The sequence below is a fragment of the Pezoporus occidentalis genome, unplaced genomic scaffold (genome assembly GCF_034315485.1).
Source record: "Pezoporus occidentalis ecotype Australia unplaced genomic scaffold, CSIRO_AGI_Poc_V1 ctg1061, whole genome shotgun sequence".
NCBI classification, from domain to species: Eukaryota; Metazoa; Chordata; class Aves; order Psittaciformes; family Psittacidae; genus Pezoporus; species Pezoporus occidentalis.
In genome coordinates this window covers 338-18,454 of record NW_026912845.1, presented here as the reverse complement: position 1 = coordinate 18,454, position 18,117 = coordinate 338, and the positions used below count along the sequence as shown (strand labels likewise).

General features: G+C 58.5%; 1 protein-coding gene across 1 annotated transcript; it reads left to right on the top strand.

Moving 5' to 3' along the window:
• Positions 1 to 895: 895 nt before the first annotated feature.
• Positions 896 to 17,147, top strand: LOC134164867 (chromodomain-helicase-DNA-binding protein 3-like; the record flags this gene model as incomplete). Its single annotated transcript, XM_062621062.1, has 9 exons — positions 896 to 1,126; positions 3,936 to 4,130; positions 7,060 to 7,289; positions 9,138 to 9,269; positions 9,841 to 9,940; positions 11,258 to 11,449; positions 13,390 to 13,590; positions 15,229 to 15,366; positions 16,990 to 17,147. Coding segments are annotated over 9 exons (1,577 nt in total), but the record flags the coding sequence as incomplete, so codon positions are not given.
• Between the last annotated feature and the right edge of the window lie 970 nt (positions 17,148 to 18,117).

Genomic DNA, 18,117 nt, shown 5'->3' with positions numbered 1-18,117 from the left:
GTCCATAGGGTCCCCCCAGGGTGTCCATAGGGTGTCCATGGGGTGCCCATAGGGTGCCCCTAGGGTCTCCATAGGGTGTCTGTGTGCCCATAGGGTGTCCATGGGGTGTCCATAGGGTGTCCATAGGGTGCCCATAGGGTGTCTATGGGGTGTCCATAGGGTGTCCATAGGGTGTCCATAGGGTGTCTGTGTGTCCATAGGGTGCCCATGGGGTGCCCATAGGGTGCCCCTGGGGTGTCTATGGGACGTCTGTGTGCCCCTAGGGTGCCCCTAGGGTGTCCATAGGGTGTCCTTAGGGTGTCTATAGGGTGTCCATAGGATGTCTGTATGTCCATGGGGTGTCCATGGGGTGTCCATGGGGTGTCCATGGGGTGTCCATAGCGTGTCTGTGTGTCCATGGGGTGTCCATAGGGTGTCCATAGGATGTCTGTATGTCCATGGGGTGTCCATGGGGTGTCCATAGGGTGTCCATAGGATGTCTCTATGTCCATGGGGTGTCCATGGGGTGCCCATGGGATGTCCATAGGGTGTCCATAGGATGTCTGTGTGCCCATGGGGTGTCCATGGGGTGTCCATAGGGTGTCCATAGGATGTCTGTATGTCCATGGGGTGTCCATAGGGTGCCCATGGGGTGTCCATAGGGTGTCCGTGTGTCCATGGGGTGTCCATGGGGTGCCCATAGGGTGCCCATAGGGTGTCTGTATGTCCATGGGGTGTCCATAGGGTGCCCATAGGGTGTCCATAGGATGTCTGTATGTCCATGGGGTGTCCATAGGGTGCCCATAGGGTGTCCATAGGATGTCTGTATGTCCATGGGGTGTCCATGGGGTGCCCCTGGGGTGTCTATGGGACGTCTGTGTGTCCATCTCACGCCGGCTGTCCCCCCCATGGCCAGGAGAAGGAGGGTGTGCAGTGGGAGGCGAAGGAGGAGGAGGAGGAGGAGGAGGAGGAGGAGGAGGAAGGCGAGAAGGAGGAGGAGGACGACCACATGGAGTACTGCCGCGTGTGCAAGGACGGCGGGGAGCTGCTCTGCTGCGACGCCTGCGTCTCCTCCTACCACATCCACTGCCTGAACCCCCCCCTGCCTGAGGTGCCCAACGGAGAGTGGCTCTGCCCCCGGTGCACGGTGAGCAAGGGGGTGGGGTGTGGGGTGTAGGGATGTGGGGTAGAGGGATATAGGGTATGGGGGAGAGAGGAGAGGGGGGTGTGGGGTAGAGGGATGGAGGGGTATGGGGGAGAGGGATGGAGGGGTATGGGGTGTAGGGATGTGGGGTATGGGGGAGAGGGATGTGGGGTATGGGGTGTAGGGATGTGGGGTATGGGGGAGAGGGATGTAGGGTATGGGGGAGAGGGATGTGGGGTATGGGGTAGGGGGATATGGGGTATGGGATAGAGGGATGTGGGGTATGGGGTAGAGGGGTATGGGGTGTAGGGATGTGGGGTATGGGGTAAAGAGGAGATGGGGGTATGGGGTTGAGTGATGGAGGGGTATGGGATAGAGGGATATAGGGTATGGGGTAGAGAGGAGAGGGGGGTGTGGGGTAGAGTGATGGAGGGGTATGGGGTACCGTGATGGAGGGGTATGGGGTAGAGGGATTTGGGGTATGGGGTAGAGTGATGGAGGGGTATGGGGTAGAATGATGGAGGGATATGGGGTAGAGGGATGGGGGTATGGGGTAGAGAGGAGATGGGGGTATGGGGTAGAGGGATGGAGGGGTATGGGATATAGGGGGATATGGGGTAGAGTGATGGAGGGTTATGGGGTAGAGGGATATGGGGTATGGGGTAGAGAGGAGATGGGGGTATGGGGTAGAACGATGGAGGGGTATGGGGTAGAGAGGAGATGGGGGTATGGGGTAGAGGGATATGGGGTATGAGGTAGAGGGATATGGGGGTATGGGGTCGAGAGGAGATGGGGTATGGGGTAGAGGGATATGGGGGTATGGGATGTAGGGATATGGGGTATGGGATGTAGGGGGACGGGTGTGGGGTAGAGAGGAGATTGGGGTACAGGATCAACAGGAGATGGGGGTATGGGGTAGAGGGATATGGGGGTATGGGGTAGAGTGATGGAGGGGTATGGGGTAGAGAGGAGAGGGGGGTACAGGATAGAGAGGAGATGGGGTATGGGGTAGAGGGATATGGGGGTATGGGGTAGAGAGGAGATGGGGTATGGGGTAGAGTGATGGAGGGGTATGGGATGTAGGGGGACAGGGGTGTGGGGTAGAGAGGAGATGGGGGTATGGGATAAGGGGATACAGGGTATGGGATAGGAGATGGGGTATGGGGTAGAGAGGAGAGGGGGTATGGGGTATAGGAACCTGGGGTATGGGGGTATAGGGACATGGGGGTATGGGACAGAATAACGGGGGTATGGGATAGAGAGGAGAGGGGGGTATGGGATAGAGAAACAGGGATATGGGGTATAGGGACATGAGGGTTTGGGATAGAGGAACAGGGATATGGGATATAGGAACATGGGGGTATGGGATAGAGGAACAGGGATATGGGGTATAGGAACATGGGGGTATGGGATAGAGGAACAGGGATATGGGGTATAGGGACATGAGGGTTTGGGATAGAGGAACAGGGATATGGGGTATAGGGACATGGGGGTATGGGATAGAGGAACAGGGATATGGGGTATAGGGACATGAGGGTATGGGATAGAGGAACAGGGATATGGGGTATAGGGACATGGGGATATGGGATAGAGGAACAGGGATATGGGGTATAGGGACATGGGGGTATGGGATAGAGGAACAGGGATATGGGGTATAGGAACATGGGGGTATGGGACAGAGGAACAGGGATATGGGGTATAGGAACATGGGGGTATGGGATAGAGGAACAGGGATATGGGGTATAGGAACATGGGGGTATGGGATAGAGGAACAGGGATATGGGGTATAGGAACATGGGGGTATGGGATAGAGGAACAGGGATATGGGGTATAGGAACATGGGGGTATGGGATAGAGGAACAGGGGTATGGGGTATAGGGACATGGGGGTATGGGACAGGGGGATACAGGGGCATGGGATAGAGAGGAGATCCTTGATCCATGTCCCCCCCATACCCCCCCATATCCCCTTATATCCCCCCATGTGCCCCCATATCCTCCCTATATCCCCACATATCCCCCCATTACCCCCCCATATCCCCCCATATCCCCCTATATCCCCCCATGTGCCCCCATTTCCCCCCTATATCCCCCCATACCCCCCCATACCCCTCCATATCCCCCCTTATATCCCCCCTTATATCCCCCCTATATCCCCCATACCCCCCATACCTCTCCATATCCCCCCTATATCCCCTTCTATATCCCCCCATTACCCCCCATACCCCCCCATATCCCCCCCTTTATCCCCCCATATCCCCCCATTACCCCCCCATACCTCTCCATATCCCCCCTATATCCCCCCTATATCCCATTACCCCCCCATTTCCTCCCCTATATCCCCCCTATGTCCCCCCATTACCCCCATATCCCCCCCATTTCCCCCCTATATCCCCCCATTACCCCCCATATCCCCTCCGTATCCCCCCCATATCCCCCATACCCCCCCATACCCCCCCCATTTCCCCCCCATATCCCCCCATTCCCCCCCATATCCCACATACCCCTTCGTATCCACCCCTATATCACCCCCATACCCCCCCATACCCTCCCATTACCCCCCATATCCCCCCGTTACCCCCCCATACGCCCCCATTACCCCCCCATACCCCCCCATAACCCCCCATTTCCCCCCCTCATATCCCCCCCATACCCCCCCATACCCCCCCATAACCCCCCATTTCCCCCCCTCATATCCCCCCCATACTCCCCCATTTCCCCCCCATATCCCCCCCATATCCCCCCCATACCCCCCTATATCCCCCCTATATCCCCCCATACCCCCCCATACCCCCCCATCTCTGTCCCCGCAGTGCCCAGTGCTGAAGGGCCGTGTCCAGAAGATCCTGTACTGGCGATGGGGGGAGCCGCCCCCCCCCGTGGCCCCCCCCGGAGCTCCCCCCCCCGAGGGGCCCCCCCAAGCGCTCCAGGGCCGCTCCGAGCGGGAATTCTTCGTCAAGTGGGTCGGGCTCTCCTATTGGCACTGCTCCTGGATCAAGGAGCTGCAGGTATGGGGGGGGGGGGGGGGCACCCCCTTATCTGGGGGGGGCAATGGATGGACCCAAGGGGGGGGTGATGGATATTGGGGTGTCCTGATGGAGACAATGGGGAGGTGGGTATTGGGGTGTCCTGATGGAGACAATGGGGGGGATGGATATTGGGGTGTCCTGATGGAGATAGTGGGGGGGATGGATATTGGGGTGTGCTGATGGAGACAATGGGGGGGATGGATATTGGGGTGTGCTGATGGAGACAATGGGGGGGATGGATATTGGGGTGTGCTGATAGAGACAATGGGAGGGATGGATATTGGGGTGTGCTGATAGAGACAATGGGGGGGATGGATATTGGGGTGTGCTGATGGAGACAGTGGGGGGGATGGATATTGGGGTGTGCTGATAGAGACAATGGGGGGGGGATGGATATTGGGGTGTCCTGATGGAGACAATGGGGGGGGGGATGGATATTGGGGTGTCCTGATGGAGACAGTGGGGGGGGGATGGATATTGGGGTGTGCTGATAGAGACAATGGGGGGGGGATGGATATTGGGGTGTCCTGATGGAGACAGTGGGGGGGGGATGGATATTGGGGTGTGTTGATAGAGACAATGGGGGGGGATGGATATTGGGGTGTCCTGATGGAGACAGTGGGGGGGGATGGATATTGGGGTGTGCTGATGGAGACAGTGGGGAGGTGGGTATTGGGGTGTGCTGATGGAGACAATGGGGGGGGATGGATATTGGGGTGTGCTGATGGAGACAATGGGGGGGGATGGATATTGGGGTGTGCTGATGGAGACAATGGGGGGGATGGATATTGGGGTGTGCTGATGGAGACAATGGGGGGGATGGATATTGGGGTGTGCTGATAGAGACAATGGGGGGGATGGATATTGGGGTGTGCTGATGGAGACAATGGGGGGGATGGATATTGGGGTGTGCTGATAGAGACAATGGGGGGGGATGGATATTGGGGTGTGCTGATAGAGACAATGGGGGGGATGGATATTGGGGTGTGCTGATGGAGACAGTGGGGGGGATGGATATTGGGGTGTGCTGATAGAGACAGTGGGGGGGGGGATGGATATTGGGGTGTCCTGATAGAGATAATGGTGGGGGATGGATATTGGGGTGTCCTGATGGAGACAGTGGGGGGGGGATGGATATTGGGGTGTGCTGATAGAGACAGTGGGGGGGGGGATGGATATTGGGGTGTGTTGATAGAGACAATGGGGGGGGATGGATATTGGGGTGTCCTGATGGAGACAATGGGGGGGATGGATATTGGGGTGTGCTGATGGAGACAGTGGGGGGGGATGGATATTGGGGTGTGCTGATAGAGACAATGGGGGGGGATGGATATTGGGGTGTGCTGATAGAGACAATGGGGGGGGATGGATATTGGGGTGTCCTGATGGAGACAATGGGGAGGTGGGTATTGGGGTGTCCTGATGGAGACAGTGGGGGGGGATGGATATTGGGGTGTGCTGATAGAGACAGTGGGGGGGGGGATGGATATTGGGGTGTGCTGATGGAGACAATGGGGGGGGATGGATATTGGGGTGTGCTGATAGAGACAATGGGGGGGATGGGTATTGGGGTGTGCTGATGGAGACAATGGGGGGGGATGGATATTGGGGTGTGCTGATAGAGACAATGGGGGGGGATGGATATTGGGGTGTGCTGATAGAGACAATGGGGGGGATGGATATTGGGGTGTGCTGATGGAGACAATGGGGGGGGATGGATATTGGGGTGTGCTGATAGAGACATTGGGGGAGATGGATATTGGCGTGTGCTGATAGAGACAATGGGGGGGGTATTGGGGTGTCCTGATGGAGACAGTGGGGGGGGATGGATATTGGGGTGTGCTGATAGAGACAGTGGGGGGGGATGGATATTGGGGTGTGCTGATAGAGACAGTGGGGGGGGATGGATATTGGGGTGTCCTGATAGACCCAGATTGGGTGTCCACCTCTAACTTAGGGGTCCCTCCTCCAATTTTAGAGTCCCCCCCTCTAACTTAAGGGTTTCTCCCACTACCCTTGGGGTCCCTCCTCTACCTTAGGGGTCCCCCCTCTACCTTAGGAGTCCCCCCCTCTACCTTAGGAGCCCCCCCTCCAACTTAGAGGTCCCTCCTCCAACTTAGGGGTCCCTCCCTCTAACTTAGGGGTCTCACACTCTAACTTGGGGTTCCCCCCCTCTAACTTAGGGATCCCCCCTTCTAACTTAGGGGTCCCCCCTCTACCTTATTGGTCTGCCCTCCAACTTAGGGGTCCCCCTCTCTACCTTAGGGGTCACCCCTCTAAATTAGGGGTCCTCCCTCTAACTTACGGTTCCCCCCCTCTAACTTAGGGCTCCCCCTCTACCTTAGATGTCCCCCCCTCTAACTTAGAGGTGCCCCCATTTAACTTAGGGGTCTCCCCTCTACCTTAGGGGTCTTCCCTCTAACTTAGAAGTCCCCCCTCTACTTTTGGGGTCTTCCCTCTGACTTAGAGGTCCCCCCTCTAACTTAGGGGTCTCCCCTCTAACTTAGGGGTCTCCCCTCTAACTTAGGGGTCTCTCAGTCTAACTTGGGGGTCCCCCCTCCAACTTAAGAGTCCCCCCCCCCTCTAACGTAGGGATCCCACCCACTATCTTAGGGGTCCCCCCCTCCAACTTAGGACTCCCCCCCTCTAACTTATGCATCCACCCCCCCAACTTAAGAGTCCCTCCTCTACCTTAGGGGTCTCCCCTCTAACTGAGGGGTCCCCCCTCCAATTTAGAAGTCCCCCCCTTTAACTTAGGGTTCCCCCCTTCTACCTAAGGGTTCCCTCCTCTAACTTATGGGTGTCCCCCTCTACCTTAGGGGTCCCCCCCCTCGAACTTAGGGGTGCCCCCCTCCAACTTAGGGGTCCCCCCTCTAACTTGTGGGTCCGTGTCCCCCCCCCCCCATAGCTGGAGATCTTCCACCTGGTGATGTACCGCAACTACCAGCGCAAGAACGACATGGACGAGCCCCCCCCCCTGGACTACGGCTCCGGGGACGACGACCCCAAAAGCGAGAAGAGGGGGGGAGGGGGGGGCGGCGGGGGGGGGGACCCCCTCTTTGGGGGCATGGAGGAGCGCTTCTACCGCTACGGCATCAAGCCCGAGTGGATGACGGTGCACCGCATCATCAACCACAGGTGGGATGGGGGGGAGCAGCACCCATGGGTGCTCCTGGGGGGGGACCCCTCTAGGGCATCTATAGGTGGTGGCATCCGAGCCCTAAGCCCCCCCCTCCCCGACACTTATTGATGGTGGTACCCAAGCATTGGTCCCCATGCAGCTGGCATCCCCCCTGTAGCACCCATGGGTGCTACATTCACCTAGGGACCCCCCTATAGCACCCATGGGTGCTACGTGCGCCTTGCAACCCCCCTGTAGCACCCATGGGTGCTACGTGCGCCTTGCAACCCCCCTACAGCACCCATGGGTGCTCCCGGCGGGGACCCCTCTAGGGCACCTATAGGTGGTGGCATCCGAGCCCCAACCCCCCCTCCCCCCCCCCCCCATCACTTACAGGTGGTGGTACCCAAGCAGCAGTACCCCCGTTGAACCCCATGGGTGCTACGTGCACCTGGGGACCCTCTTATAGCACCCATGGGTGCTCCAGGGACCTCTCTGTGGCGCCTATAGGTGGTGGGATCTGAGCCCCAAGACCCCCCCCCCCATATCACTTACAGATGGTGGTACCCAAGCAGCAGTACCCCTGTTGAACCCATGGGTGCTACGTGCAGCTGGCATCCCCCCCTGTAGCACCCATGGGTGCTACATTCCCCTGCGGACCCCCCTATAGCACCCATGGGTACTACATTCCCCTAGGGACCCCCCTATAGCACCCATGGGTACTACATTCCCCTAGGGACCCCCCTATAGCACCCATGGGTGCTACGTGCGCCTTGCAACCCCCCTATAGCACCCATGGGTGCTCCAGGGACCGCTCTATGGCACCTGTAGGTGGTGGGATCTGAGCCCCAAGACCCCCCCCCATATCACACATAGGTAGTGGTACCCAAGCATCAGTACCCCTATTGAACCCACGGGTGCTAAGTGCGCCTGGGGACCCCCCTATAGCACCCATGGGTGCTACGTGCACCTCGGGACCCCCCCATAGTGCCTATAGATGGTGCTGCCTGAGCCCAGCAACCCCCCTAGAGCACCTCTGGGGTCGCCTAAGGACACCCCCAGCACCCATGGGTGCCCCCCCCAAGTATCCATCATTGGTCCCCAGCACTGGTGCCCAGTGTCCCCAGTGGCTGCTACATGTCCCCAGTAGGTGATTGATGTCACCCATGGGTGCCCAGTGTCCCCAGTGGGTGCCTATTGTTCCCCGTGGGAGCTTGATGTCACCCATGGGTGCCCAGTGTCCCCAACGGATGCTTAATGTCCCCAGTGTGTGCTTGATGGCCCCCATGGGTGCCCAGTATCCCCAATGGGAGCCTAGTGTCCCTCATGGGTGCTCGATGTCACCTGAGGGTGCCCAGGGTCCCCAGTGGGTGCTTGATGTCCCCAGTGGGTGCCCAGCGTTCCCCATTGTCCTCACTGCCCCTATGATGCCCATTACCCCCATTATCCCCAGTTACCCCTATTGTCCCCATTGCCCCCCATTGTCCCCATTGACCCCATTGTCCCCATTTACCCCATTGCCCCCATTGTCCCCATTACCCCCATTGTTCCCATTGTCGCCATTGACCCCCTTGTCCCCATTGTCCCCATTGACCCCATTGTCCCCATTGACCCCCTTATCCCCATTACCCCCATTATCCCCATTGTCCCCATTGACCCCATTGTCCCCATTGACCCCCTTATCCCCATTACCCCCATTATCCCCATTGTCCCTATTGCCCCCATTGCCCCCATTGACCCCCTTATCCCCATTACACCCATTGTCCCCATTATCCCCATTACCCCCATTGCCCCCCTTATCCCCATTACCCCAGTTGTCCCCCATGATGCCCACTGTCCCCGTTGCCCCCATGGCCCCGGCGCAGCGTGGACCGCAAGGGGCAGTACCATTACCTGGTCAAGTGGCGGGACCTGTCCTACGACCAGGCCACGTGGGAGGAGGACGAGATGCCCATCCCTGACTACGACCTCCACAAGCTGGCCTATTGGAAGCACCGGTGAGGAGAGTGGGGTTTGGGGTGGGGGGTATGGGATATGGGGTGTGGGGTATGGGGTGTGGGGTATAGGGTATAGGATATAGGATATGGGGTATGGGATATGGGGTATGGGGCATGGGATATAGGGTATGGGGTATGGGATATAGGGTATGGGGTATGGGATAAGGGGTATGGGGTATGGGATATGGGATGGGGGGTTTTTGGTATAGGGTATGGGGAATGGGGTATGGGATATGGGGTGGGGGGTATGGGGTATGGGATATGGGGTATGGGATATGCAGTATGGGATATGGGGTGTGGGGTGTGGGGTATGGGATATGGGATATGGGGTATGGGAAACGGGATATGCGGTATGGGATAAGGGGTATGGGTTATGGAATATGGGATATGGGGTATGGGATAAACCGTATGGGGTGTGGGATATGTGATATGGGATATGTGATATGGGATATGGGGATATGGAGGACATGGGTCAGAAGCCACCGTGTCCCCATGTGTCCCCCAATGTCCTCATGCTGCTGCCTGTCCCTGTGTGCCCCCCTTGTCTCCTGTTCCCCCCCCACGTCCCCAGGGAGGTGTTCATGGGGGAGGACCCAGCCCAGCCCCGGCGCTACAAGAAGAAGAAGAAGGAGACGCCGGGAGAGGGACCCCCTGACTCGCCCACCAATGACGTGAGTGCACTGGGACCCCCCATTGACACCCATTGTTGACACCCATCATTGACACCCATTGACACCCATCACTGGCACCCACCATTGGCACCGTTTCTTGACACCCGACATTGACCCCCATCATTGACCCCCATCATTGACACCCGTCGTTGACCCCCATCATTGACACCAATTGACACCCATCATTGACAAGACAACATTGACACCCATCGTTGAAACCTGTCCTTGACAACCCATCATTGACACCTGTCATTGACGCCCAACGTTGACACCCAACATTGACACCCATTGTTGACACCCATCGTTGACACCCGTCATTGACAACCCATCATTGACACCCGTCATTGACGCCCATCATTGACACCCAGTATTGACACCCATCACTGGCACCTGTTGTTGACAACCGACCTTGACACCCAACGTTAACGCCCATTGTTGACACCTGACTTTGACACCCATCGTTGACACCTCCCTATTGCCCCCCGTTGACACTCATTGACACCCATTATTGACACCCACTGACACCCATTGTTGACATCCATCATTGACAACCATCGTTGATACCCAACATTGACACCCATCATCGACACCCGTCATCGACACCCATTGTTGACACTTCCCCATTGGCACCCCATGTTGACGCCCTCAGCACTGACTCCTGACATTGCCAGCCTCAACACTGACACCCTACCTGTTGACACCCTGCTACTGACAGCCCCCCATCGACACCCAGCATTGACACCCCACATTGCCATCTCCCCTTTGGCACCCAACTTTGGCACCCCTTGACACCCAGTGTTGCCACCCAACATGGACACCTCCCCATCACCACCTCCCTATTGACCCCCCACCATTGACCCCCCAACACTGACATCCTTCTGTTGACCCTCTCCCATTGGCATCCCACTCATCGCCACCTCCCCATTGCCCCCAGTGTTGACACCCTCCCCATTGCCCCCCATGTTGACACCCTCCCCATTGCCCCCCATGTTGACACCCTCCCCATTGCCCCCCAGTGTTGACACCCTCCCCATTGCCCCCACTGTTGACACCCTCCCCATTGCCCCCTATGTTGACACCCTCCCCATTGCCCCCCAGTGTTGCCACCCTCCCTATTGCCCCCCATGTTGACACCCTCCCCATTGCCCCCCAGTGTTGACACCCTCCCTATTGCCCCCCATGTTGACACCCTCCCCATTGCCCCCACTGTTGACACCCTCCCCATTGCCCCCTATGTTGACACCCTCCCCATTGCCCCCCACTGTTGTCACCCTCCCCATTGCCCCCCAACATTAACCCCCTGTTGCCCCCCCGCAGCCCACAGTGAAGTACGAGTCGCAGCCCCGGTTCATCACGGCCACGGGGGGGACCCTGCACCTCTACCAGCTCGAAGGCCTCAACTGGCTCCGCTTCTCCTGGGCCCAGAGCACCGACACTATCCTGGCCGATGAGATGGGGCTGGGCAAGACCATCCAGACCATTGTCTTCCTCTACTCGCTCTACAAGGAGGTGAGCCTGCGCCTGGGGTCACCCAAGTGGGCCTAGGTTTAGGCCCTGTGCCCCCCCGACTGGTCCTGGGGACATCCAAGTGGTCCTTGGTGTCATCTGAGGGGTCATTGGGGCTCTCCCAAGAGGTCCTAGGATCACCCAACTGGTCTTGAGGTCATCCAGTTGATGCTTGGTGTCATCTGTCTGGTCCTTGGTGTCACCCAGTTGGGGCTTGGTGTCATCTGTCTGGTCCTTGGTGTCACCCAGTTGGGGCTTGGTGTCATCCAGTTGGTCCTTGGTGTCACCCAGTTGGGGCTTGGTGTCATCCAAGGGAACCTGGTGTCATCCAATTGGTCCTTGGTGTCACCCAGTTGGGGCTTGGTGTCATCCAAGTGGTCCTGTTGTCATCCAAGTGATCCTGGTGTCATCCAGCTGGTCCTTGGTGTCATCCAAGTGATCCTGCTGTCATCCAGCTGGTCCTTGGTGTCATCCAAGTGGTCCTGGTGTCATCCAGTTGGTCTTGGTGTCAACGAAGTGGTCTTGGTGTCATCCAATTGGTCTTGGTGTCACCCAATGGGTCCTTGGTGTCATCCAGTGGGTCCTTGGTGTCATCCAGCTGGTCCTTGGTGTCATCCAGCTGGTCCTTGGTGTCATCCAGCTGGTCCTTGGTGTCATCCAAGTGGTCCTGGTGTCATCCAAGTGGTCTTGGTGTCACCCAATGGGTCCTTGGTGTCATCCAGTTGGTCCTTGGTGTCATCCAGGTGATCCTGGTGTCATCCAGTTGGTCCTTGGTGTCATCCAGCTGATGCTTGATGTCATCCGGTTGGTGCTTGTTGTCATCCAGGTGGTCACTGGGGTCACCCATGTGGTCCTGGTGTCATCCAAGTGGTCCTGGTGTCATCCAGTGGGTCCTTGGTGTCATCCAGTTGGTCCTTGGTGTCATCCAAGTGGCCCTGTCATCCAAGTGGCCCTGGTGTCATGCAGTTGGTTCTTGGTGTCATCCAGTTGGTCCTTGGTGTCATCCAATTGGTCCTTGGTGTCATCCAGTTGGGGCTTGGTGTTATCCAAGTGGTCCTGGTGTCATGCAGTTGGTCCTTGGTGTCATCCAAGTGGTCCTTGGTGTCATCCAAGTGGTCCTGGTGTCATCCAGTTGGTCCTTGGTGTCATCCAGTTGGGGCTTGGTGTCATCCAAGTGGTCCTTGGTGTCATCCAATTGGTCCTTGGTGTCATCCAGTTGGGGCTTGGTGTCATCCAAGTGGTCCTGGTGTCATGCAGTTGGTCCTTGGTGTCATCCAAGTGGTCCTTGGTGTCATCCAAGTGGTCCTGGTGTCATCCAGTTGGTCCTTGGTGTCATCCAGTTGGTCCTTGGTGTCATCCAGTTGGGGCTTGGTGTCATCCAAGTGGTCCTTGGTGTCATCCAATTGGTCCTTGGTGTCATCCAGTTGGGGCTTGGTGTCATCCAAGTGGTCCTGGTGTCATGCAGTTGGTCCTTGGTGTCATCCAAGTGGTCCTTGGTGTCACCCAGTTGGTCCTTGGTGTCATCCAGTTGGTCCTTGGTGTCATCCAAGTGGTCCTCAGTGTCATCCAGTTGGTCTGTGTTATCATCCAGTTGGTCCTTGGTGTCATCCAATTGGTCCTTGGTGTCATCCAGTTGGTCCTGGGTTAGTCCCTGTGGCACCCAAGTGGTCCTGGCGTCATCCAGGTGGTCCCTGGTGTCACCCAGTGGCTCCTGGTTTCGTCCCCGTGTCACCCCGCTGCTCCTTGGTGTCACCCACACGGTTCTTGGTGTCATCCCTTTCCTCCCCGTTGTCACCCGCTTGCTCCTTGGTGTCACCCCCTTCATCCCTGTTGTCACCCCCCTACCCCCACCCCCTTTGCAGCCCCCCAGGACCATGCCCGTCCCCCATCCCCCAGGGCCACCCCATGTCCCCGTGTCCCCATGTGTCCCCCCTGTCCCCCAGGGCCACACCAAGGGCCCGTTCCTCGTCAGCGCCCCGCTCTCCACCATCATCAACTGGGAGCGGGAGTTCCAGATGTGGGCGCCCGCCTTCTACGTGGTCACCTACACCGGGGACAAGGACAGCCGGGCCATCATCCGCGAGAACGAGTTCTCCTTCGACGACAACGCCATGAAGGGGGGCAAGAAGGCCTTCAAGATGAAGGTGGGGGTCACCATGGGGCTCGCTTTGGGGGGGGCTGGAGGGAGTAATGTGGGTGCCGGCTGTTGCGGGGCGGTTGGGGGGTGTTGTTGTGGGGGTGGGCTGTTGCTGGGTGTTGGGCTGTTGTGGGGCTGGTGGCTGTTGCTGGGTGTCAGGGTGTTGTATGGCTGTTGTGCGGCTGTTGGCTGTTGCTGGGTGTCAGGGTGTTGTGGGGCTGTTGTGAGGCTGGTGGCTGTTGCTGGGTGTTAGGGTGTTGTGTGGCTGTTGCTGGGTTTCGGTGTTGTGTGGCTGTTGGCTGTTGCTGGGTGTCAGGGTGTTGTGGGGCTGTTGGCTGTTGCTGCATGTCAGGGTGTTGGTGTGTGTTGGTGTGTTGTTGAGGTGTTTGACTGTTACTGGGTGTCATTGAGCTGGTGTTGGGTATCCAGCTGTTTTTGCTCTCTCGGGGTGTCATTGGGCTGGTGTTGGGTGTTGAGCTGTTGTGGCTATTGGCTGTTGCTGGGTGTCAGGGTGTTGTGTGGCTGTAGTTGGGCTGTCATTGGGCTGCTGTTGGGTGGTGGTGTGGGTCTCTTTGGTGTCAGTGTTGCCAGATATCACACTATTGTTGGGCTGTTGGGTGGTGTTGGGCTGTTGCTGGGTGGTGTTGGGGTGTCACTGGGCTGTTGTTGGGTTTCATGGGACTGTCACTGGGCTGTGTTTGGGCTGTTGCTGGGTGTTGCCGGGTGTCAAGGTGGTGTGGGGCTGTTGTTGGTTGTTGCTAGGCTGTTGCTAGGCTGTTGGCTGTTGCTGAGCATTGTTGGGTGTTGGGGTGGTGTTGGTGTGTTTGTTGTTGGCTCTTGTTGGGCTGTTGCTGGGTGTCAGGGGCTGTGCTGGGTGTTGTGGGTTGTTTTGGGTCTGTTGCTGGGTGTCAGGCTGTTGTGGGGCTGTTGCTGGGTGTTGCTGTGGGGCTGTTGGATGTTGTGGGGCTATTGTTGGGTGTTGCTGTGGGGCTGTTGTGGGGTGTTGCTGTGGGGCTGTTGTGGGACTTGTTGGGTGGTGGTGTTGGCTGTTTTTTTTGGGGGGGGCTGTTGTGGAGCTGTGGCTGGGTTGTGCGGCTGTGGCTGGGTTGCTGTGGGGCTGTTGCTGGGTGTTGTGCGGCTGTTGCTGGGTGTTGTGCGGCTGTTGCTGGGTTGCTGTGGGGCTGTTGCTGGGTGGTGTTATGTGGGTGTTGCTGGGTGGTGTTGTGCGGGTGTTGCTGGGTTGTTGTGGGGCTGTTGCTGGGTAGTTGCGGGGCTGTTGGGTGTTGCTGGGTTGTTGAGGGGCTGTTGTGGGGCTGTTGCGGGGCTTTTGCTGGGTGTTGTTGCGGGGCTGTTGCGGGGCTGTTGTGGGGCTGTTGCTGGGTGTTGTTGTGGGGCTGTTGTGGGGCTGTTGTGGGGCTGTTGTGGGGCTGTTGCTGGGTGTTGTTGCGGGGTTGTTGTGGGGCTGTTGCGGGGCTGTTGTGGGGCTGTTGCTGGGTGTTGTTGCGGGGCTGTTGTGGGGCTGTTGTGGGGCTGTTGCTGGGTGTTGTTGCGGGGTTGTTGTGGGGCTGTTGCGGGGCTGTTGTGGGGCTGTTGCTGGGTGTTGTTGCGGGGCTGCCCCCCGGCCGTGCTGACGCGTGGGGCGCAGCGGGAGGCGCAGGTGAAGTTCCACGTGCTGCTCACCTCCTACGAGCTCATCACCATCGACCAGGCGGCGCTGGGCTCCATCCGCTGGGCCTGCCTCGTCGTGGACGAGGCCCATCGGCTCAAGAACAACCAGTCCAAGGTGGGCACCCATAGGCATGGGTCCCTGGGGGGGGGGGGCACCCATAGGTATGGGTCATTGTAGGGGGGCCACCCATAGATAGGGGTCCTTATGGGGGGGGCACCCATAGGTATGGGTCATTGTAGGGGGGGCACCCATAGGCATGGGTCCCTGTAGGGGGGGGACCCATAGATATGGGTCATTGTAGGGGGGGCACCCATAGGCATGGGTCCCTATAGGGGGGGCACCCATAGATAGGGGTCATTGTAGGGAGGGCACTCATAGATATGGGTCCCTGTGGGGGGGGCACCCATAGGTATGGGTTCTTATGGGGGGGCACCCATAGATAGGGGTCATTGTAGGGGGGGCACCCATAGGTATGGGTCCCTGTGGGGGGGCACCCATAGGCATGGGTCCTTATGGGGGGGCACCCATAGATAGGGGTCCCTATGAGGGGCATCCATAGGTATGGGTTCTTATGGGGGGGCACCCATAGATAGGGGTCATTGTAGGGGGGGCACCCATAGATAGGGGTCATTGTAGGGGGGACACCCATAGATGGGGGTCATTGTCGGGGGGGCACCCATAGGTATGAGTCCTTATGGGGAGGCACCCATAGGTATGGGCCCTTATAAGGGGAGCACCCATAGATATAGGTCCTTATAGGGGGGCACCCATACGTATGGGTCCTTATGGGGGGGTACCCATAGATAGGGGTTCTTATAGGGGGGACAGCCATAGATAGGGGTCCTTATGGGGGGGCACCCATAGATAGGGGTCCTTATGGGGGGGCACCCATAGACATGGGTCCTTATGGGGGGGCACCCATAGATATGGGTTCTTACAGGGTGACACCCATCGACATGGGTCCCCATGGGGGGGCACCCATAGGTGTGGGTCCCTGTATAGGGGGAGCAGCCATCGACCTGGGTCCTTATAGTGGGGGTACCCGTAGACCTGGGTCCTTATAGGGCAGTCACGCATAGACATCAGCCCTTATAGTGGGGGCACCCATAGACATGGGTCCTCTATGGTAGGAGCACCCATAGACCTGGGTCCCTATAGCGGGGGCACCCGTAAACATGGGTCCCTATAGCTGGGGCACCCATAGACATGGGTTCTTATAGGGGGGGCACCCATAGACATGGGTCCCTATAGTGGGGGCACCCATAGACCTGGGTTCCTATGGTGGATGCACCCATAGACATGGGTTCTTATAGGGGGGGCACCCATAGACATGGGTCCCTATAGCGGGGGCACCTATAGACATGGGTCCTTATAGCGAGGGCACCCATAGATATAGGTTCCTGAAGTGAGGGCACCCATAGACCTGGGTCCCTCTGAGGGGGGCACCCATAGACCTGGATCCTTATGGGGGGGCAACCATAGATCTATGAGGGGGGCACCTATAGACTTGGGTCATTACAGGGGGGGCACCCATAGACCTGGGTCCCTATCGTGGGGTGCACCCAAAGCCTTGGATACCCCATGAGGGGTGTCCAGCCACTCAGCTCCTTGGGGAGAGGGTCTATGGGTCCCATGCAAGCGGCTCTATGGACACCGCTCCTATGGGTGCTGAGGTGGGGGGGACGGGGACAGATGACACCTATGGGTGCTTCACCCATGGGTGCCCCCCCCCCCCAGTTCTTCCGGGTGCTGAACGGGTACAAGATCGAGCACAAGCTGCTGCTGACGGGGACCCCGCTGCAGAACAACCTGGAGGAGCTCTTCCACCTCCTCAACTTCCTCACGCCCGAGCGCTTCAAGTATGGGTGCCCATGGGTGCCTATGGGTGCCTGTGGGTCCCTTCTCCTCCTGCACCCATCCCTGTCCATCCCCATTTGCTGTCACTCGTGGGCCTGCTGCCCCTGGGTCCCCTTTTCCCTCTTCCATCGGCGTCCCCTCTTGGCCCTATGGGTGCCTATGGGTGCCCATGGGTGCCTATGGGTCCCTATGGGTCCCTTCTCCTCCTGCACCCATCCCTGTCCATCCCCATTTGCTGTCACTCGTGGCCCTGCTGCTCCTGGGTCCCCTTTTCCCTCTTCCATCAGAGTCCCCTCTTAGCCCTATGGGTGCCCGTGGGTGCCTATGGGTGCCTATGGGTGCCCATGGGTGCCTATGGGTCCCTATGGGTCCCTTCTCCTCCTGCACCCATCCCTGTTCATCCCCATTTGCTGTCACTCGTGGCCCTGCTGCTCCTGGGTCCCCTTTTCCCACTTCCATCAGAGTCCCCTCTTAGCCCTATGGGTGCCTATGGGTGCCTATGGGTCCCTATGGGTCCCTTCTCCTCCTGCACCCATCCCTATCCATCCCCATTCGCCGTCACTCGTGGCCCTGCTGCCCCTGGGTCCCCTTTTCCCTCTTCCATCGGCGTCCCCTCTTGGCCCTATGGGTGCCCCTCTCCTTCTATGGGGCCCCTATGGGTCCTCTGGGGGCCCCTTTCCTTCTATGGGGTCCCCGTGGGTCCCATCTCCTTCTATGGGGTCCCAATGTCCCCTGGGGTCCTCTCTCCTTCTATGGGGTGCCCATGAGTCCCTCCTCCTTCTATGGGGTCCCTATGGGTACCTTCACCTTCTATGGGGTGCCTGTGTCCCCATGGATCCCTTGTCCTTCTATGGGGTGCTCATGGGTCCCTTCTCCTTCTGTGGGGTCCCTATGGGTCCCTTCTCCCCCTATGGGGTTTCTGTAGCCCCATGGATCCTCTGAGGTCCCTTCTCCTTCTATGGGGTGCCCGTGTCCCCATGGGTCCCCTGTCCTTCTGTGGGGTCCCCA